The sequence below is a fragment of the Rousettus aegyptiacus genome, unplaced genomic scaffold (assembly GCF_014176215.1).
Source record: "Rousettus aegyptiacus isolate mRouAeg1 unplaced genomic scaffold, mRouAeg1.p scaffold_m13_p_8, whole genome shotgun sequence".
Classification (NCBI taxonomy): domain Eukaryota; kingdom Metazoa; phylum Chordata; class Mammalia; order Chiroptera; family Pteropodidae; genus Rousettus; species Rousettus aegyptiacus.
The window spans coordinates 97606714-97628292 of NW_023416311.1; the positions used below are offsets into that span (position 1 = coordinate 97606714).

General features: G+C 31.2%; 1 protein-coding gene across 1 annotated transcript in view; it reads left to right on the top strand.

Annotated features, from left to right (window-relative positions):
• Positions 1 to 21579, top strand: part of CDH9 (cadherin 9) — a 96713-nt gene that overhangs the window by 71309 nt on the left and 3825 nt on the right. The window contains exons 4-11 of the mRNA XM_016137283.2: positions 2874 to 2993; positions 3579 to 3746; positions 5911 to 6098; positions 7063 to 7316; positions 15248 to 15384; positions 15859 to 15980; positions 19754 to 19871; positions 19970 to 20221. Coding sequence (XP_015992769.1) covers positions 2874 to 2993; positions 3579 to 3746; positions 5911 to 6098; positions 7063 to 7316; positions 15248 to 15384; positions 15859 to 15980; positions 19754 to 19871; positions 19970 to 20221 — 1359 coding nt within the window. The remainder of the gene's footprint in view (positions 1 to 2873; positions 2994 to 3578; positions 3747 to 5910; positions 6099 to 7062; positions 7317 to 15247; positions 15385 to 15858; positions 15981 to 19753; positions 19872 to 19969; positions 20222 to 21579) is intronic.

Consider the following 21579-nt stretch of genomic DNA (forward strand, 5'->3'; position numbering starts at 1 on the left):
GTAACCTATATGTTGACAGTTAAAGCCTGTGTATAATCAAATAATAAAGAAATCCTCTATAAATGAAGTAATGCACGATGATTTAATTCTAAGATTATTTTTATAATATTAGTAATTTTCATTGAAATCAGGGTTGAGAAACTACTCTGATTAACTTAGGTGGTAAATAAAATCTAATAAAAAATGAAATTTCTTTATAATTATTCTCTTTCCAATGTTGTCCTCTGATACTCTATACTGTCTCCTTCTCGTTTTTGTCATAATATATTTCTCTTCTTTTTCTCTCTCATTAACTCTTCTTCTTGTTTTTTCTCTCTCTTCCTGTTTCTTTCAAAACCATATGCCATATTCCATTTTAATTCTTTGAATCATGTGACCCTCAGCCTTTTTAAAGTTAAATGGCTCCAATTAACTCTTAAATCTAAAATATGTTAGCATCTTCTGATCAGAACATCTAATCTGGGTGATATATGAGGAGGATACATAATGAAGGAAAATGAAATGCACTTTGATTTAAATATTTATAGCAGAGCCCTACCTTTAATATTTTCAATTTTCATAGTCATTATGTTTTTATTATAGATTATCTATCAACTTTCAATATTTGCATGCATTCATTCTTCATCTAGGCAAATTACCATTGTGTAAATGTGGAGGTTTTGGATGCATACTTTCTCACTGACTGGGTAATTTCTCCTAATTGGTCCCTCAAAATCTTTTCCAGTTCTCCTTCTACATCATCTCCCAAACAAGAAATTCCTGAACAGTTTTTCCAAAAATCACACAAACAACTCATCAATGAATCCTTCATGTCCTAATCTTGGTCCAATCTTAGAGATTTACTGTTGGTGGTTCAATACGTAATATGTCCAAATGTACCCATAACGCCAGACAGACCACTTAGCAAATTATTTAGAATGGAGCTTCTTTCCTCAAATTGGCTAGGTCGATCCCCATTCCCAACACCTTCTAGGTGTGTGATCATGAGCCACCTCTATATACCCCAAGATCTACATGCTATTTTTATCATTAGGATAAAGTAATAACACGAATCAACTGCTGAGAACTCTGCCTAGTCTATATTAAGCATTCTGTAAATGTTCTTGTTATGACTTTGAGCTAGAAACTCTGCTGGGCTTTAGAGACAAAATGTTGAAGAAAGCAGATATGGGCCCTGCCTTTGGGGAGCTCACATCATACAAGACAAAACCTATAAATAACAAATAACCCAAACTTGGTAATCAGGCTTCACTATATTTTACTTAATTTTAAAATATCTTTTGTTTAATATAAAAGTAAAATATTTATTTTAAATTATTTGAGGACCAATGAATATTATAAATATCTTAGAAAATTTAGAGGAATATAATGGCAAAATGATGCATTTCTTTTTAATCTGTCTTTATAAATGAATATTTATAAAATTAGTATAAAACGTATAAAGCAATATCTATGACATTTTATTAGTAAATAGCATTAACTGTGTAATTAGTCCTTACATTTATGAGAAAAAAGAAAGAACTATCCATGCGCTAAAGTCCACATAGTAGGCGTTTCATTTTTTCTTTTTGCTATTATAAATATCAATGATATGCTTTAGTGTTTATCAATGTTTAACAGCATTCCATATTATTACTGTGATTCTGAAACATGGGATAGTATTTTAGGTGGGTGTTTGTAGCATTAGAGCCACATTTTAGGATTGACTTTTATTATTTTTATTTTTTTGTTCAAGTATTTTGGATAAATTTAAAGATCATATGCTCACAATAAAGAGCAGACAATCGAAATCAAATCAAATAAAAAAATATATTATTTAAAGTGTCAAAATGGTGCATAGGAGTTTTTCCCTGTGCCCATAGTGAAATGATACTCATGGTAAAAGAAAAATAAAACTGGTGGCCAAAGAAATATCATAAAACTGATGAATCAACTACTTGAAATTAGCATATTGCTATGCTTAATAATTCATGTTTCAAAATAATCCGCAAGCATGAAAACAATTTTTACTCTAATATATGTTCATATAGGATTACGTAAAAATAAATATAAATCAGAAAAACTTTAGTTGAAGTTGTGATGATTATTTAGTTGGCAAAAGCCATCATTTTTGCTTTGGTCTAGCTAGGACATCAGGGCATGAGCAGATGTTTTTTAAGTGATAGAAGAGTACATCTGGAATTGACTGAGTTATAAGTGTATCCTTTCACTGGACATATCAATTCTGTTAAAGCTGAGAAAACAGAGGCCTCAAGAGGAAGAACTCAAGTTCTCATCTTTTGATAATTAATTTTGAGAACACATAAAAAGACTTGCTAAATTAAAGCATTAATATTCAAATATATTGGTGGAAAATGAGCTGTTAGTTTAATCTTAATGTACAATACATTAATTGTTAGAATGTGCATTCACATATGCATGCAGATTTTGAGAAATAATTCACTACAACTCAATTATGCAGGTTATGAGTGTAATATATGTGAGATATTAAAGTATGAGACAAGGCCAATTTGGAACTCTCTTGTCCTAAAGAATTTTAGCACCTATTTGAGTCAAACATTTGAATATTATATGTAGTATACTGGAAAATATCATAGAAATTCATTCTGCCCAAGGTAGGCTTTAGTTAATAGTAAGTTTACAACCATGCTCTGACTTTCTGTAGAGATCTAGTGAACTATAAGAAAAGTCTAGCACTATATTGAATTGCGGTTAGCTCCTGAAGCTAGCTTCTTTAATTTTTTTTATTTTTTATTTTTTAAAGATGATTAGTCACAAAGTTAACATCCCACGATATCAGCAGTGATTTTTCACAAAGATCATTTCTAATTCAGAAAATGTAAGTGTCTGTGTTTGGGTGGGGATTCCTGTAGGTACATCTGTTATACAAGTGACTGCTACGGATGCAGATGACGCCAACTACGGAAACAGTGCCAAAGTGGTCTACAGCATATTGCAAGGACAGCCATATTTTTCGGTGGACCCAGAATCAGGTAACAACGTTTAATACTTGGGCACTTTCTCATTATATAGTGCATCTGGATGCACAATTCGTTTGTAGATTTTTCTATGTTTTAAAAGGTATCTATTCAGTATCATGTTTCTACTTATCCTCTATAGTTATTACATGGAAACAAAAGCAAACTTCCTATTACTGAAATACATCGAATCATTAGCTTTTTGGACTATTTATTTTGTTTAAATTTATGACATTAAATAGAAAGCTTCACAGAGGTTCAGTACTTTATATGTCATAGGAAATGCTCAAAATCCAAAGAATGTGGCTATCATCAAATTAAGCAAGTTTATTCATCTGAATTTTTGATTGAAATTTGTTTTAATCAAAAGGATAATCCAACTGATTTTGAAAAATTCACTTCCTGAACAGTATTCAATGGAAGAATTCCTTTTGTTTTGTTCATTATGTTAAATTGGTTATGGATTGAAATACTTATTTAGGTAAACCACCATTTTATCTGTTTGCTGTCATTAACTTCTCTAAAATGGATCTTGCATAGTGTAATTTAAGATAAAAATTAGTGGTTAAATTGTAATATATTTGTCTAATTTTCCAAAAGGCATAATAAAAACCGCATTACCAGACATGAGCAGAGAAAATCGAGAGCAGTACCAAGTGGTTATACAAGCCAAAGACATGGGCGGCCAGATGGGAGGTCTTTCTGGAACCACCACGGTGAACATCACTCTGACGGATGTCAACAACAGCCCTCCTCGATTTCCCCAGAGTAAGGAAGGTCTTGGTGGCCTCATGCCATAAGCCTTCTCTAACACACGACAAACAGAGGCTGATATTTGTACTAGTGGTTTCACTACTAGTTTATGCCCAAAGGCCAATCCACAACCTTTGTCCCCACAAGATAATAATGATTTCCCACGAACTGAAAATTACCATGATCATTTTCATCAGTGAGTAGGTAGTAAAAGAATATATAAAAACAAGGTTCTTTTGGCAAATTTAATTATTCTCTTCTACCTTTAGAAGAATTATAAAGTTTTCCAGACTACCTTTCTCAACATGTGCTGTGATCATCTCGTTCTTTTTCTTATCTCTTTCCTGGTTAGGAGTGCAGACTCTCAAGTCTGCCTACCTGGCTTCAAGTCCCATGTCTGCCATTTGTCTTGCCTCAGTTTTCTTGTGTGTACCCAAGAATTATAATCCCTTGTTTAATCGAGTCTAAAACACAGACTTGATGCTTTAGCATCTCTGAAAATCAGATACTATATTAAAATCAATGAATGTCAGTTCAATTGGCAGTATTTTTTTCTCTTCTTTTCTTAGTGGCCCATAGATTTATGGTATACCTTGGTTGTGATGGCATCTGAAGCATGTTAAAGTTTGCTGGTATCTATTACCTACTTGTGAATGTTAAAACAGTTAATACTCTTTCAGTTGTCACCTTTTTAGGCATGCATGTTAAACCATGGATGCTTTGCATACTATGAGGTCCTACAAAAACAGGTTTTGATGCTCTGATGAAAATGTTTCCATTTTACAGAAAAGTATAAAAGTCCCTATCTTAAAATGTTCAATTAATTCTCAAATTTTAAGTTATAACAATGACTCCAGTGCATTAAAGCATTTTTCCAGGTTAGTCAGATTTAAATCATTTGATAATTTGGCTTTGGATGGTGGATTTAAAAATAAGATAACTGTTAAAAAAAAAAAGTTTTTCAAGAGCGTGAATAAAGAGCTTAATTAACATATATCTAAACTTTGCTTTCAGTTTCCTTAAATATAAACTTAAAAAGTATGATTTGATGAATTCTAAAATGGCTCTCCATTCAATAATTATATGATCTATTATCATCTTAACAAAAGGTTTGGAACTATAATAGTAACAGTAAAACTATTCAAGAAGTAGCCCCTGAGCTAAGCATATTAAAGACATAATTTTAGGCAATCTTCATAATAAAACTGAGTTAAATGCTATCATTATCAATGTTATTTCATAGATGTAGAAGTAAAAGGTTAGAAAGTTTAACTAACAACTTGCCCAGTGATGAGAAATTTAAATTCAGTCCCTCTTTTTCACCACTGGAAAAAGAATAGCATTTAAAGTTCGAGAGCCTTAGTTTTGTGTTCCACTTTCTCCAATTTTACAAAATGATTTCCTTGAGCCCTATCCCTGGGGATAATATACCTTCCTTGGTCCTATGAGAACTAATGTTAAAATCAAATAAGTTAACATAGAGAGCCTTTAGCCTTACATAAAGTTTAGCATACAATGTTTAAAAACATTTCTTTTATTAACTTTTTTGGTAATTGTTCTTCTATTTGTATTTTGAATAAATAGCCACAAACTAAAATGCAATGTAATGATTGGCTGGACCTGCATCTCATTTAAAGACATTTACATGAAAAAAATTTCTGTGTACATCTTTATTTTATATTCTAATATAAAATATGAAATGTGGTTAAAAAGGCAAGAAACCAAATATTTAATATAAAAATAAAAATATAAAAATATAAAATGTGGTTAAAAAGGCAAGAAACCAAATATTTACTGCTTATCTAGAGCTTTTAACATTGTCATTACACATTTTATGTATATTAAGTTATTTAAAAGATTTATTTGGTTTCTTGCCCTGTTAAGTCAAATTCTGGATTCTAATATCAGGCCTATCATCTATTATCTAGACAACCTCGGGACATTCACTTAATTTTTCTGGAACTTATATTTCTCATTTATGAAATGAGAGCATTCTGTCTTTATAAATTATTTGTCCAACTTAATAAATCTCTATTTTTTGATAGCGTATGAATCAATATAATTAAAAAAAAAACTCTCCCAATTTAAAATTAATTTATTTAAGTAAAAAAGGCAAAGGAAATAAAGGACTTTGTTGTCTAAAGATGAAATGTCAAAAGAGCTCTGATTTAATTTTCAGGTACATATCAATTTAATTCTCCTGAGTCTGTACCTCTTGGAACCCATCTTGGAAGGATAAAAGCCAATGACCCTGATGTGGGGGAAAATGCTGAAATGGAATACAGCATTGCTGAAGGAGACGGAGCTGACATGTTTGATGTCATCACTGACAAGGCTACACAGGAAGGGATTATAACTGTCAAACAGGTTTCTTTTTGCTGTCTTCATTTTTTCATTGAACACTTTATGGTTTATTTTTGCTTTTCAGTTAAGGGAAGAAAAGGCTCGGATTTATTTTCCCCATCCTTTACATGCTGTCTATCCTTCATGTAAGTGGGAATAGTTGTGATTTCACTTCAAGTAAGTTAAACACCTTCATCACTGACACTTAAAAAATGATACAAAACCTCAACTGCTTGTGCTTTTAGTAGATGACAATCAAACTAGGATTAGATAACCTCAAAAGTACTTGTTTTTTGTTTCTCCATGGCAGAAAAAAATAGACAAGCAGCCATCACTTTAATTCATGCACTCTTTAACAGATTTAAACTGTTAAATGTGATGGTCTATTCAAATAGGTGGGACCTGAAGATGTTATGTGTTTTCCTCTGGATTTCTTGATTTTTAATGCACTGTGGGAGAATGTTATGAAGCTTTACATAGACGATTCCAGCTAAATATTGATTATATTGTCCTGATTGCTCTGCTTTCATTAGCATCTTTCTTATCATCATGTTCAGTTAGAGAAATTATTTTTCTCTTTTTAGAAATGCAGAACCTAAAAAAGCAACTTATATACATAAATGGTTTGCTAAATCAGTACTTTATTTCAATATTTCCTCTGACTTTAACTTCATATGACTTTAATAATAATAATAAATAACATATGTCTATTAAATAATAATCTGATAACTAAAATGTGAAATTCATTACTAAGTGAGAATTAATCTTAATGTGTATACCATTATATTCAGTTACTTCCTATGTAGAAGTATAAGGCGAAACAAATATTTACTCATTTATTTGGCATACGTATAAAGAAATAATCAGGAAAATTATTTAACCAAAATTATTGGTACCATTAAAAGAGCTGGTTATTACATTTTGAAATTGGCTTCCCTTATTATGTCTACTGTATTGTAGTAATTTTTCTTATTTTATTTAACTTCAGAATTTAGACTTTGAAAACAAAATGCTGTACACTTTAAGAGTGGATGCCAGTAACACTCATCCTGATCCACGATTCCTGCACCTGGGACCTTTCAAAGACACAGCCACAGTCAAAATATCTGTGGAAGATATAGATGAGCCTCCTGTGTTCAGTAAAATTTCTTACCTGATAGAAGTAGATGAAGATGTAAAGGAGGGCAGCATCATCGGACAGGTTACAGCATATGACCCAGATGCCATGAACAATTTAATAAAGTAAGTATTTAGAAAAAATTTAAGTTTTCAAAAATATATATTTTTAGTATTTAAAAGCTGTGTGAAAAAAAAAATCATCGTACAGTGTATGATCAAGTACAAACACTTCCATAGCACAAACTGTGAACAGTGCTGTCTTCTAAATGCTTTGGATATATTATTTCATTTGACTCATCACTTTACAAGGTAGATCCCATTATTATACCTTTCTGCAGATAAGACTAAGGCATGGAGCATTTAAGTCAATAACTAGCCCAATAATTAGTCAGTGGCAAAGCTGGGTTTGAAAATCAAGCTGTCTAGCTCCAGAGTTTATTTTAATCTCTTAGATGTTGTGATTCTGTCTCAGTGTCCCTCTTGGATAAATGATTGTTCAAATAATAAGTAATCTAAACAAATAAACTAAAAAGAAAAAATTGTCCTGGAAATGTTATAGAAATCTTGAAAATGTTGAAATATCTTCTTTTGAAAATAGTCAGTAGGCATACCATGTGTCAAAATTTTGGAAAAACAATATGCCAGTTGTATTCTAATAATAACAGAATTAGTAAAGAAAGTAATAATATTTGAGAATGATAAAAATATTAAAAATTAGTATAGAATTGTATAGTATAGTGTAGTACTTTCCCAAAGGTTGAATATTGTAAAAACTACTTGAAAGCTTTCAGATATTCCAGAAACTTAAATGAATCTTATACATGGTGCTTTAGAAGAATGTAAATATAGTTGTGACATAAATGGATAAATAGGATGGGTGGATGAAGATCTGTAGGTATGTCAACGAAAACACAGTGCTGAAATACAGATAAATAATACATTATCTGTTAATGTGTGCCTAGTAAGGGCATAAAATGGCTGCTTTACAACTTAATTTTTTAATTAAGGAAAATAAGTGGTTAAATTATTAATGAGAATTTCCAAATTCATGTTATACTATCACACATAGAAAATTAAAAAGCACAGTGCTAAATATATATTATTTTTATAAGTTGTATTGACCATTCAATAATTTACAAAGCAATATTTTTGCACAAAATATATCTTAATTAATATTTAATTTGTTAGCTGATTAATACAGTATATGTCCATAAAGTTTTAATCTGTAGTTAATATTAGATTAAAATATTTGGCTAATTTTAGGTTAATTAAAATAGAATTTAGTCAACTTTCTCTTTCAAATAAATGTTTGGGTTCAAATTATGTATGTTGTATATTACTTTAAAAATATGACTTATAATACAAATACGTAGTTTATTTTACTCAATTTTTATCAGTATATATGATACGTTGATTTAAAATGCCCATATTATATTTAAAAAAACTAAAATGTAATAAATAATTTAGTTCTCCAATGGTCTATATATATGTGCTGGTACGTTTATATCCAAAACAATATTTATTTGTATTCTATTGAAATTATATCCAGCTGATTGGTTTTGGCATTTTTTATATGTGCATTTGTTTTGTTTTAAAAAGTAACAATAGAAAGTTTCAAATATTTTTTTGTGTTTACAATATTGCAATGGAAATAAACACCACTTATATTTAATAAAAAGATAAGACATAGTTCATACCAAAAGCTATAAATGCTCAATGAAGTATCTGTCATTGACAGTTTTTGCCAGATTCTCCCCACAAAAATAGTAATCAATGATGGCTGTGATTTCATTTCTCCCTAGTTTGTGGCACCAAATGCTTATGTTAAATTCCACATTATAGTTTTTAAAAAGTCATTGATTGTAACTTTCATCAACTACCAGTGTTAGAAAGTTGTAGACAAGTGGCAGCATATAGCTCTTTCAGATGAAGAACAATTTATTGCCAAACTATTGAGCATTCCTCACTATGGATAAGAGCAGATCTTAATAATCTGTGTATCCTTTCCTCATTCATTTAGTACTATATCTTGCATACTAGGAATTCAGTGAATGTTGGTTAACTTAAGAGAGGCACCCAACTTTCTTATGTTGCCAAGGGTATTTGTTTATTCAGAGAACATCAAAATTTTCATCAAGCTCCCTCTCCCTCTCCCTCTCCTTTCTATAAAATGTTTTTATTTATCATGAAGTCAACTAATGAACAAAGTATATGTTCTGTTATTACAAATGTGCATCAAATTCACAACATGAGACTCAAATATTTTGCCCATCCTTTTCTCCATAAATATTTTTAATTTACTGAACACTTGTTATGAACTACAACTGTCTAAAGAGCTTTATATTTATTAGCTTATTTAAGCCTCATCACAGCTTTATCTGGTAGGTACTGTTGTTATCATCCACATTTTATAGAAGAATACACTGAGATGAAAAGAGTTTAAGGAATTTCCCCAAGCACATAGTACAAATAATTAGCAGACTGAGGATTCAAACTAGTGTTGATCTGAATACATAGCCAATTCCTTAGCAGATATACTTTGCTTTCCTAACAATCTTATTAATTGAAGATAATTGATATAAGGCTCCCCATTTGTAAACTAATTCAAATGACTTCAGTGGTACAAAGTGGAACTCTCAAGGACAAAATTATGCCAAAAAAAAAGACAAAACATGGCTTTTGTTTCTTGAAATTTGGTCTAGTTTCTCTTTGCTTTTTCCATTGCTCACAATAGAAAATTTCACAAGCTTGCACTGTAGGCATGTATACTTAGAAAATTATGGCTTTGTTTTTATTCTTCATTTTTGGCAAATGTATTGAGGTATTATTGACCAAAAATAAACTGCACAAATTTAAATTGTATAACGATACATTTTGGAATATTCATATGCCCCTTAAAACATCACCAAAATTAAGATAATGCACATATGTAGCCAGCTTATCCTCCTTCCCTCGTGTCCTTTTGTGATTCCTTTCTCTAAAACTTTCTGGAACCCAATCCCATCCCCAGGCAAACACTAATCTGCTTTTTATTAATATAAATTAGATTAGATTAGATTGAATTTATATAAATAAAATCATACAGTATTCTCTTTTGTCCCTTTTTTCACTTACCATAACTATCTTGATGTTTTACTATGTTTTCTGTGCATCAATAGTTTATTCTTAAAATTGCTGAGTAGTATCTCAACATATGGGAATACCACAATTTATCTATTCACTTATTGGTTGAGTTGTTTCAAGTACTTGGATATTATACTATATTTATACACATTCGTATCCCTAACTCTTTTTTTATTAAGTGGAGCTCATATGTTATACATATAAGTATGTATTTTATTAGTTATAATATTTGCCAATGTCATTAACTTCTTGATAAATTTCTTTGTATAAAATAACATACTATTATGTAGATGGTCCATCATTGGTAAAAACTTAGATTGGAGACATGTATACACACACACACATAAACACATATATATCCTTCTCTATATCTGATAATATCATCAGGATATAATTTCTTAAGTAAAATTTCTGGGTCAAAAATTGATTTGCAGCCTGGCTCCACAGTAGTTAAAAATGGCCGATACATTTTTAAGTTCATAAGTCTCCTAGACATATTTGCTTTTTATGGGCTACTCGTTTTGAAAAAACAGTAAATAGTAATTTTACCTTTAAAAATCTCAAGAACTATGACAGAAGAAAAATATTGAGAGAACAAATTAATCTCAAATTATGTTTCTAAAATTATACTGCCAAGTCTGCCAATGTATAAGGCATGCTTGAAAATATAGTGTATAGGCTGATTCCTGTTAACGCAAAAATGTATGTCAAAAAAAAGCTGTAGATATACAATTATAGTGTGAAAAACCAGCAATAATCTAACAAGGAGGTGACATTGTGATAGGTGACTCTTTTGTTTGCTCTGATAGAATTTAGAAGGCTGACTGATCCCCAGAGCAAAATAGATTGTGATAAGCATCATGGAGAAACATTTTCCAGGGAAAGCTTGGGAACTAATTCTCACTCACCAGTAAATCTGTTCATCAAACATATTTTCTGAAATACATCTGCCACTTGCAACATAAGATTATGGTTACAATTAGCAGCTGTCGTCAGCTTGCTTCACCTCATAAGTAATCATGAATTTCCCAAGTTATAGGATTGATTACAGCTCTACAGCTTCCGAAAAAACATGTTGTCTCATTTTATACCTATTTCATGCTCACCATATTTAAAGTACAACAAGTTTTTGAAGAAATCCTTTTCACTGCAGTCGAATGGAGAAATAAATCCAAGACAAAGTTGCTAGTGAAAAATTAGTTATGCCTCAATAAAATGTACATAATTCTACCATAAACAAGAATTGTGCATTCATATATGTGTAACTGCTTCCCTAATATTTGCTTGGCTTTATTACAGAGAATAAAATGATCATTTTAAAACCGTGTCACTAATATCTGGAAAAAAAATAGAACTATATGTTCAAGCATTATATAGAGTCACATTCTCTTTTGAAAAGTGATGAAGGTTTCATAGTTCAGAGCTAGACAACACATTTTTAGAAAGCAGTACCTGGGAAGAGCAAACCCATAGCCTAATTATTTTAACTTAGTTGATGGACGATGGCCCTGGAAGTCAGTAAAAAATAAAGAATGCTATCTTTGACATATTTCTGCATATTATATCTATGTGTTTTAATGTCTGTAATTTAATTTACTTTTATTTTTATAATAGATGGAAATACAGGGAACTGATATGTATTTAACTGTTAATGGTAGGAAATAAGAAACAAAAGGCAACTAAAACCAGAGTTCAACTTTCACAGGCTCAGTTCTCTTGTAATCTTTTTTACTTGTTATTTGACACCTGTGTGCTTGGATCCAGTCTCTGCAGAAGGCATTTTTTAAAAAAATTAGGCCAACGATCTTTTTTTTAAAAAAATTGTTGTTCAAATTCAATGTAAATAGATCAATATAATAGTGTTTTAATAGGCCATCCGCTGGAACATAAAGATAGTTTTGTCCTGTGTTAAGTATTTATCAGGTTCTTTTTGCTCATTTGTTGTAATCCGGTGCATTTATTATTAATAGGTTAACCGGAATGGCCTATTCTGCATTGAAAATAGAACATTGGCTGCTAAGTAAAAAACAATTATCCCTGGGCTTTGAAAAACTTCAGAACGTTATTTGCACCAGGACAAATTTCTGAATATAGATCTGGATGTTTTCAATGTTAATGTTAAAGTGAGCTATTTCTAAATCATCAAAGTGATATTCCTTCACAAATTCTTAACTTGAAAACAGTGCCTAACAAGGTGGAATTTAAGAATAATGCATCCTAAATTCCGACCTGTTTTGATTCCACATAAGCTCCAAGTGGTGAAAGATAAATTTGTATAATGTTAGAATTGTTAGCCATCCCTCACTCATAGAAAGTGTCATGCTAATCTCTAATGCAAGCGGCAATGCGCACAAAGGTGTTGACTTCCTCTTTGATCTTAATGTGAACAGTAGGAATAAATCCGAGATCTATTTGGCCATAAGAAGATAATGGTTAACTATTGAGCTTTCCAAGAGTGGAAAGAAATATATATAAGTGAATATTATGAACTGAGGTCCGTTCAACACATAGATGTTGCTGTTGTTGTTTTACTTTGCTGTATTTGTGTTCATTTTGATTTTTGTTTTATAAGCCGAATTTAATGTAATACATTGTTTGATATTCCAGTGACTTTTTCAGCTCACATTAAGAATTAAATTAAAAGGGATAGACATTTTGAGACAGAAGACACTATATTTGGATTTATTTTAGCACTATTAAGCAATATAAATTAAATAAATAAATTTATATGACTGTCATCTTTAATTTTAGTACATGAATTGATATGCTAAAAATAAGAACTATCTCAGATCCTTTTCTGACAATGAATCCTTGGTTAAAACTTGATTCAATTTTTGCTTCTGAGAAATACATACACACACACCATTATGCATTCTATATATTTATTTTTATATTTAGGTTTCTAATTATCCTATATTTACCTAGGATTTCCCACCCCAGAAGTATAGCTACCCTTAAGCAGTGGCCATATATCATATAAGTTTTTCAAAAATCCCTAATTTCTTCTTATAACAATTATGTAGGAAAATTACAATCATGAATATGGACAAAGTGAGAAAATACTATAATTTCTTTGCATCTCTATTCTCCATTGCTCAACCTTTCCAAATCAAGACAAGAAGGTGACTGAGCTGGTTTCATATTTGGTGAGTGAAGTGAAGAAAGAAACCTGAGAACAACTACAAAAAGTTTTTAGCTATCCCACTTTTGAGATGAAACCTGATATATAGAGAAAGATAGATAGAGAGATGATAGATTAGAAAAATATAGATGATAGATAGATAGATAGATAGATAGATAGATAGATAGATAGATAGAACCAAAAGTCACTTTGAAGTAATATTTGTGAATTTGAAAAAACAATTTTAGAAAGTTTAGTGGAAAACAACTTAAGCAAGTACCATTATGTGCTTACTACATGAAATCATTAAAATATTTGAAATCTGAGTTTACTGACGTATCCCTTAAATTCAGCAAAGTTCTTATAATAGACTAAGTCACATGTTCTTATTTAAAACCACCCAACCCCCAAAATCATAGAATTTAGAAAAATATATTTTGACCTAATATTTAAAAATTGCCACTGTTTTACAATGTTTAGAAACATATATGTAATATATATATAACTTTTGTTTGTCAAAGTCAGTGCCTGATAGAAAGTATATTATAGATTTGTAATGAGAACTGTAATTCCCTAATTCACCAGATAAAAAAGGCTACACACCTTTAATAGATACTAGGAAAGTGAGGATGCCAGAAGATGCTGATTAGTTTCTTAGTTGTCTGTCATTCTTCTTTTTTCTAACTGTTTTATCCCATGGTCTATAACTTTGCTACATGTGCCTTGTCCATGGATTTGCCACATGGGATTCACTTGAGTTTGTTAGAAATGCAGAATTCCAGCTCCCACACTAAACCCCTTGAATCAGAATTTGTTTTTAACAAGATTCCTTATGTGATTCATATAAACATAAATTTTTGAGAAACACTTAATTTTCTATCCTGGTACAATTAACTTTCAATAACAGATCTCAAACACATGTAAAAAGTGTTAGCTATTAGAGCCTAAAATGGCCTGGTGCAACTAAAAATAAAAATACATTTAAGCTAGCTTTTTATTTTTTGCCCCTTTCTTCCACTTTTAAGGGCTCCTATGATTAGTTAAGGTCCATCTAGATGATTAAGTCTAATCACCCATCTCAATGTCTTTAACTCTGATCACTTCTGCAAAGTTCCAAGGATTAGGTTCCAAGGATTAGGAGGAGATGAACTTCCTTGTAGAGGATGGTGAGGGTGGCATTTCTCCAACTGTAGAATGATGCAAAGTTTATAGTGACATCTTCCATATCCATCCCTAATGAGAGTCACCGAACTCTGTGGTAATGGCGTCTATTTTTATTTGTAATATGTTAGAGGGACAGATTGGAGGAAGACCTATGATTCGATTGAGATGTTCCCTGAATAAAGAGCCATTCAGGAGTAATGTGTTTTACAATGGCCTCTCCATATTCATTTAAGCTCATAGGACTCTGTGGACACATGTTTTTATGTGTATGTTTTTTTTTTTTAAACATAATTTTAATTTATCTAATGCAATTGACTCTCTTGAGTTTAATATGTCTCTAGCATAGCATAGGTCTCTGATATGGCAAGTAAATCAGACGGCAATGAAAAACTCACTCAAAAGCTGCCACAAGGGTTCATGAGTATAAATAATGATTTCAAAGTATACATAATCATAGAAGTGGAATAATGGAAACAGCCAAATATATCAAATTGTCTAAATGACATTAAATTCAGAAAGATTCTCCACATTTTACTGGTCATATCTTTGTTACAACATTGTGTGAACTGCCTATAACTTTAAGAACTAGTAGATAAACAAATGGTTTTAAGTAAAATCCTAGATTTATGAGTCTCTTTTCTGCTAGATACTCTGTGGATCGGCACACTGATATGGACCGGATTTTCAGTATCAATGCAGAAAATGGCTCAATTTTCACTTTGAAGCCCCTTGATCGGGAATCATCTCCTTGGCACAACATCACCATTACAGCCACAGAAATAAGTAAGTTGGGGGACATCCATCTGAACACGTTTTTCTTTTTACCGAAGTGGTAAAATAATGGCAATAAGTAATTTTTTTATTTTTTTGGAGTGGAATGATTTTATTATTAGCAAGAGCTGAGAGAGATGATTTAGATTGTATTGGATTAACTTTCTAAATTAATGAATATAAATATTCATTTATTTTAAACAATTTACACCTTCTATAGGATAGAAATATAATTTAACTGCATAAAAATAATTAATCAGTCCAAGAAAATTCTCTCTTAGAAATAATCCTTTATTCTCAATCATAATCTCCTCTTTTTATCATGCTTTCCATCTGGACCATGTAAGAAAGCTGAGCTATCCATCAGCAATCCAATCAAGTAGTGAATACCACAGAAATGATCTGTTGCTAAGTTACAAAGGGGGAGAGTGGTATCAGCGCTTCTCTGTAAATGAGACTGAAATCTTCCACATGTTCTCGTTGCAGATAACTCAAAACAAAGTAGCCACATTCCCGTCTTCATCAGAATTCTAGATATAAATGACCATGCTCCTGAATTTGCCATGTACTATGAAACATTTGTTTGTGAAAATGCAAAACCTGGGCAGGTAAATAAATTATTATAAACTTTAAAAATAATATTTCCTCTTCACAAAGGCAGATGACATTGCATTCTTCACTTGCATATTGTTTTTCATGCAAATTACTGTCAATTCTTCATATTACTTGATTATTGTCTCTTACCAAAAAACTCACAATAATCTTAAAATTGCTTTTGTTATTCAGTTTATGCTTAATAGGAAAAGTTATAACATATGCTTTAATTTATATATCAGCTACATAACAAATATCACATGTACCTGAACTCATAATTATGTTGATACTGAATTATCTTCAGAATGGAAAAATGTTATTAAATAAAACATAAAATATGACAATAAAATTGTTCTATGTTAATGTAAGGGAAATCACAATAATTGTTTTGTAGATTACTTTTTGCCACTTTTAATCACTGTCAAAATATTTTGGTTTAATATGTTATGTTTTGTTTGTGATTTTTCAATTTTATTATTAGTGAGATAAAGATTGCTTGAGGAGTTACAAAGTTCCCTTACTAAGTAATATTTCAGATATCTCTAAAGTAATTTTAAGCAAATGTATAATGTTTATTTTTGACACTAATACAGTATCTTAAAAATGACAGTAACTACACACATTGTACTGAAAGAGATTTTAACCAGTCATTTAGATATTTCTTTAAGGAAAAAGTAGGTAGATGTTAAGAATCCTATATGATGCCATCATGTCTTTTTAAATATAGAAAATAAGAGTAAAATAGTCTTCTATTCCAATAGAGATTAAAATGGACTGAATGTTTTTGCCCCTGCCTAAACTCATATGTTGAATCCCTAACCCTCAATATGTATTTGGAGATGGGGCCCCTAGAGAAGCAGTTAAGGTTAAGTGAGGTCTAGAGAGTGGGGTTCTACTCTGATAAGAGATACCAGAAAGATAATTCTCTCTCCATGCACATACTCAAAGGAAAGGTTATTTGAAGACGTAAGAATAAGGCAACTATCTGCAAACCAGGAAGAGATCTCTCTCTAGAAGCTCACCATACTGGTACCTTAATCTCAAACTTTCAACCTCTAGAACTTGGGAAAAATAAATTTCTATTGTTTAAGTCACCAAGTATGTGGTACCTTTTTATGGCAGCCCAAGTAGACTAAGAAAGATATATACCACATTCCACTTACATACAAAAATCAAAATGAGATTTTTTATTATCAACAAAGAATCATTACGCAGTTATTTGGATTAAAAATTGTATTCCTTCTTTCACTTTGCAACATGTAATGGGCATATTTTCAGTTTAATAAGTGATTATTTTTCATTTGAATCTTCATTATCATAGCATAGACATACATTAATTAGATTATTTATCTACACACCTATTAATGGAAACTTGGTTTACCAACAAAATGTTACTCTAGGAGACAGCATTATAATGAGTATTATAGTACATTCATATTTATACAGTACCCGATATTATTTTCCTTTGATATAATTCTCAAAGTAGGAATAATTAAATTTTACCTGTACTCATCTATGTGTTCAAATAGCTCTCCAAATATGTCATATACCTAGTGATGATTCTCATCACATGTAAATAAATAATTGTCTATTTATTGGGTAACAGATTTAAATGCCTACCAATATGTAATAGCTCATAATAATTTTAACAGGAAATCCTCCAAAATTACTGAAGCTAAATACTTTTTTCATAAATACGTGGTCTTTTAAATAAAAAAGTTTTCACAGATAACATCGTATTAGTTGTTTAAACCTACCCTGACAAATTACCAAAAACTAGACAGCTTAAAAAGAACAGAAATGTATTTTATTCTCACATAACTTTCTGGAGGCAAGAAGTCGGACACCAATGTGTCAGCAGGTTCATGTTATCTCTGAAAGCTGTAGGGAGAGATTCATCCTTGGCATTTTCTAACTTCTGTGGTTGCCTGCCATTCCTTGATTTGTGAACCCAAATTACTCTAATTTCTGTCAGCATTGTCATTCCTCTATCTATCTCTTCATGTCCAATATTTCCTCTTCGTATGAAAACTCCATTCATTTGATTAAGGCCCACCTTAATCCAATATAACCTCATCTTAACGACTACATCTGCAAAGAGCCTACTTCTAATAAGGTTACATTCACAGGTACTGGGCATTAGGAGTTGAACATGTATTTTGGAGAGACACATGTCCACTGACAATAGCCTATGGTTATTCTTTACTTGTCTGTCTGTTAGTATGTTTTACTTGTATTGATTCACATGAGTTATTGACATGTTACAAATTAATGTTTGATAATAATAAAGTATAATTGATATGAACTAATTGTAATTATTTTAATATGTACTACTATTACAATTTCTATGTCATTGTTAATAGAATTGATGCAAAACAATTTTCTTGTGGAAAAACACAAAGTTAAGAATAAAATATATTTTAAGATACTGATATCTATTCTCTCTTAAAATACGCTTACCCAATGGTCTATCAATTCATTTCAAGAACTCAGAGTCCTGATCAAAACATGGCTATTTTTTATGATTTAAAATATTACTAAATATTAGAAATATTTTTGCTATTCTGGAACAGAATGTTGAGCAAGAATAATAGGTATTATGTAAATTTTTTCTATGTTACATTCCGATCTAAGGAGAAAAAGTGATTTAAGTGTGTATTACTAATTGTGTACATTTTGGAAGCATTGTATAAAATCACATTAGGTTAATGTCACTCTGCCAATCAAATAAACAAAATTATGGTTAATATCAAATATTAGAGAAAAATTCTTGACTAGTGAGCATATAAGTTGGTATGCCTACATAATAACCAAAACAATGGATACATCAAACTACTGTGAAATTGCAATAATTGTTCATCAGAGAATGTCAGATTATTATACCTGTAAGTGATGCAACTGTTTGTTTTTGTAGAAGTGAAATTTTAAAGTAAGAGTAATTAAAAGACTGTGATGTCAAATCACACAGATGGCAGACCCAGGACTAGAAAAACAGGCTCCCCAATGAGTAGCATGGTGTTTTTTCCACAATAAAATACTTGGTGAAATTTTTGTGCCCAATCTGTCATTTGATGCTCTAGTCATCACGCTACTTAACAGTGAGCACACCTAAGAGGTTCTATAATTTCTCAACTCTGACACTGATTTTTACAAAACTTTAGAAGTATTTATTTGTATATCTTTTTAAATTTTGTAAATACCATTAAAAGACAAGCAAATAATTTTAATAAAATATGCAATATAATTGTAGTTAAGGTGCCCCATAGCTCTAAAAATCTTTTGATTTCTGATATTATATGACATATTGCTCATTCTCAAAAACTGTATTAATAGTGTTCTCTATGTAACTGGTTATGCTAAGCCCTTGCATTTAAAAAAAAAAAATGAATATGCTACATTCTCTGCCTTTGAGATAACTGTTATCCAGTGGGGGAGGCAGCAGATTGGTAACTGTATAACACAACAGACTAGTGCTTTCTAACAATGCTAAAAAATGATACATGTTGGAGTGATCAAGTTTTCTTTAAAGTGGACACTGAAGTGTCCAGGAACCGGATAATGATTCATAGAGATACACTATGAGCTAATACTTGATGGATTTTTTTTATTAATATGTTACTTTAGACAGAACTGTAAAAAATTCTTGGTATAATTTTCTGAAAATGGCATATTTTTGTGTTTTTAATTGCACTGATATATTTAAAACAAAAACACTAACTAAAAATATTTTGTAATAACAAGACTTGCTTTTTATTCCGCTTAATTTAATTAATTTATTTCATTTCAGTTGATTCAGACTGTCAGTGTCATGGACAAAGATGACCCTCCCCGAGGACACAAATTCTTCTTTGAACCAGTGCCAGAGTTTCCTCTCAATCCAAACTTTACCATTGTAGATAATAAAGGTATAGAACATTTTTTAAACAACAAGAAAAAAGTATGAGACCTTAAGATGCAAAATCAGAAACTGTTCTGATTTTTTCCCCCACCTTTTTTTTTCCAGATAATACAGCAGGAATCATGACTCGAAAAGATGGGTACAGCCGCAGCAAAATGAATACCTATCTGCTGCCAATTTTAATCTTTGACAATGATTATCCAATTCAAAGCAGCACTGGCACGCTCACTATTCGTGTGTGTGCCTGTGATAATCAAGGAAACATGCAGTCCTGCAATGCAGAGGCCTTGGTCCTTTCGGCTGGCCTGAGCACAGGAGCTCTCGTTGCCATCCTGCTCTGTGTCATCATACTGCTTGGTAAATCTACCCCGCCAAAGGCTCATTTAACTCACAGAAGTCTCCCCCTCATTGCCCAGTGGTCATGTGCTGCAAAGTACTCTTCTTTGTAGCTAAAGATAGAGTATTTTAACATTTTTATTAAAATTGTCCTACCAACTAGGAATATTGTCTGTGAGATAGGTCTAGCTTTCTAAGACCGAAACAAAGATATGAATAGATACTGATATATATATTTAAATAGATATAGATGATATATAGATATAGACATAGATATAGATGATATAGATATAGATAGATGTAGATATAGATTAGACATAGATATAGGTATAGGTATAGTATAGGTATAAATATAGATAGAAACAGATATAGATATAGATGATACAGATATATGGATAGTGCTAACTAACCACGGTCACTGTTCTAAGGACATTTAATACTTAATGTAATTTATCATTTCAACTCTATAAGGTAAATACTTGTATTATACAGAAAGGTAAAAAAAAACTTACACAACTTCACTCATTTAGAAAGTGTTTTAACTAATGCTCAGACTGAGATTATTTGATTTCAGAATCTTCTATTTAACCATTATTCTCAAAACCAAAGACTACTTTTGCAAATAATATTACTAACAAATACTGTCATATACATATACAGAATACAACTAATTGGCAAATGTATTTAAGCTGTCACAATAAGGCGATTTTTTTTTTTTCATAAAACTTTTTATATGTAGGTGCGGTACACCAAATTAAGAGTCTAAGGTCATTACTATGGCATTTTGGAATATATAGTTCAGCAATGTTTTCTAAATAAAGTCATGCTTCCAATACCAAATGTTTTCTTTGAGCATGCCCTAACAGGACAACGATTTAATTCAATTAAACAGTTGTTCCACTGTAAAACATTCCCCCCCCCCCCCAAATTGTTTCCATCAAGTATTCATCCAAAATGCTTACGCTTTGGGCAGGAGAGCTAGCCAAATTTATGTTCCAATGCACATATGTGCTGGCTCCTTTTCACTGCAAATCCTTTCAAACTATCTGGCTGAAATCCCTTTGGCCAGATATCCTTGCAGGACTTCAGTGGGTGATGACTGATCAATGTGAGGAGAAAACATTATTTCTCAGTTAAAAGTATCTAACTATTTAGAAAAACATTTTCTCTGGGTGTATTAGAACATACCCACCACTACCATCACCATCAGCAGTCTGCATCTCCACCTGCTGCTAGAAAGTTCAACCCCTTTGTAAAATGTTTTTGTATTCCCCGCAGAGATTAAATTTTGGGGTTACTCTTTTAGCTAAATGCTATGTTTATGCTTTTAATATTTTTTTTTATTTGCTCAGATAGTTCTACTTCCCTAATTTGGAACA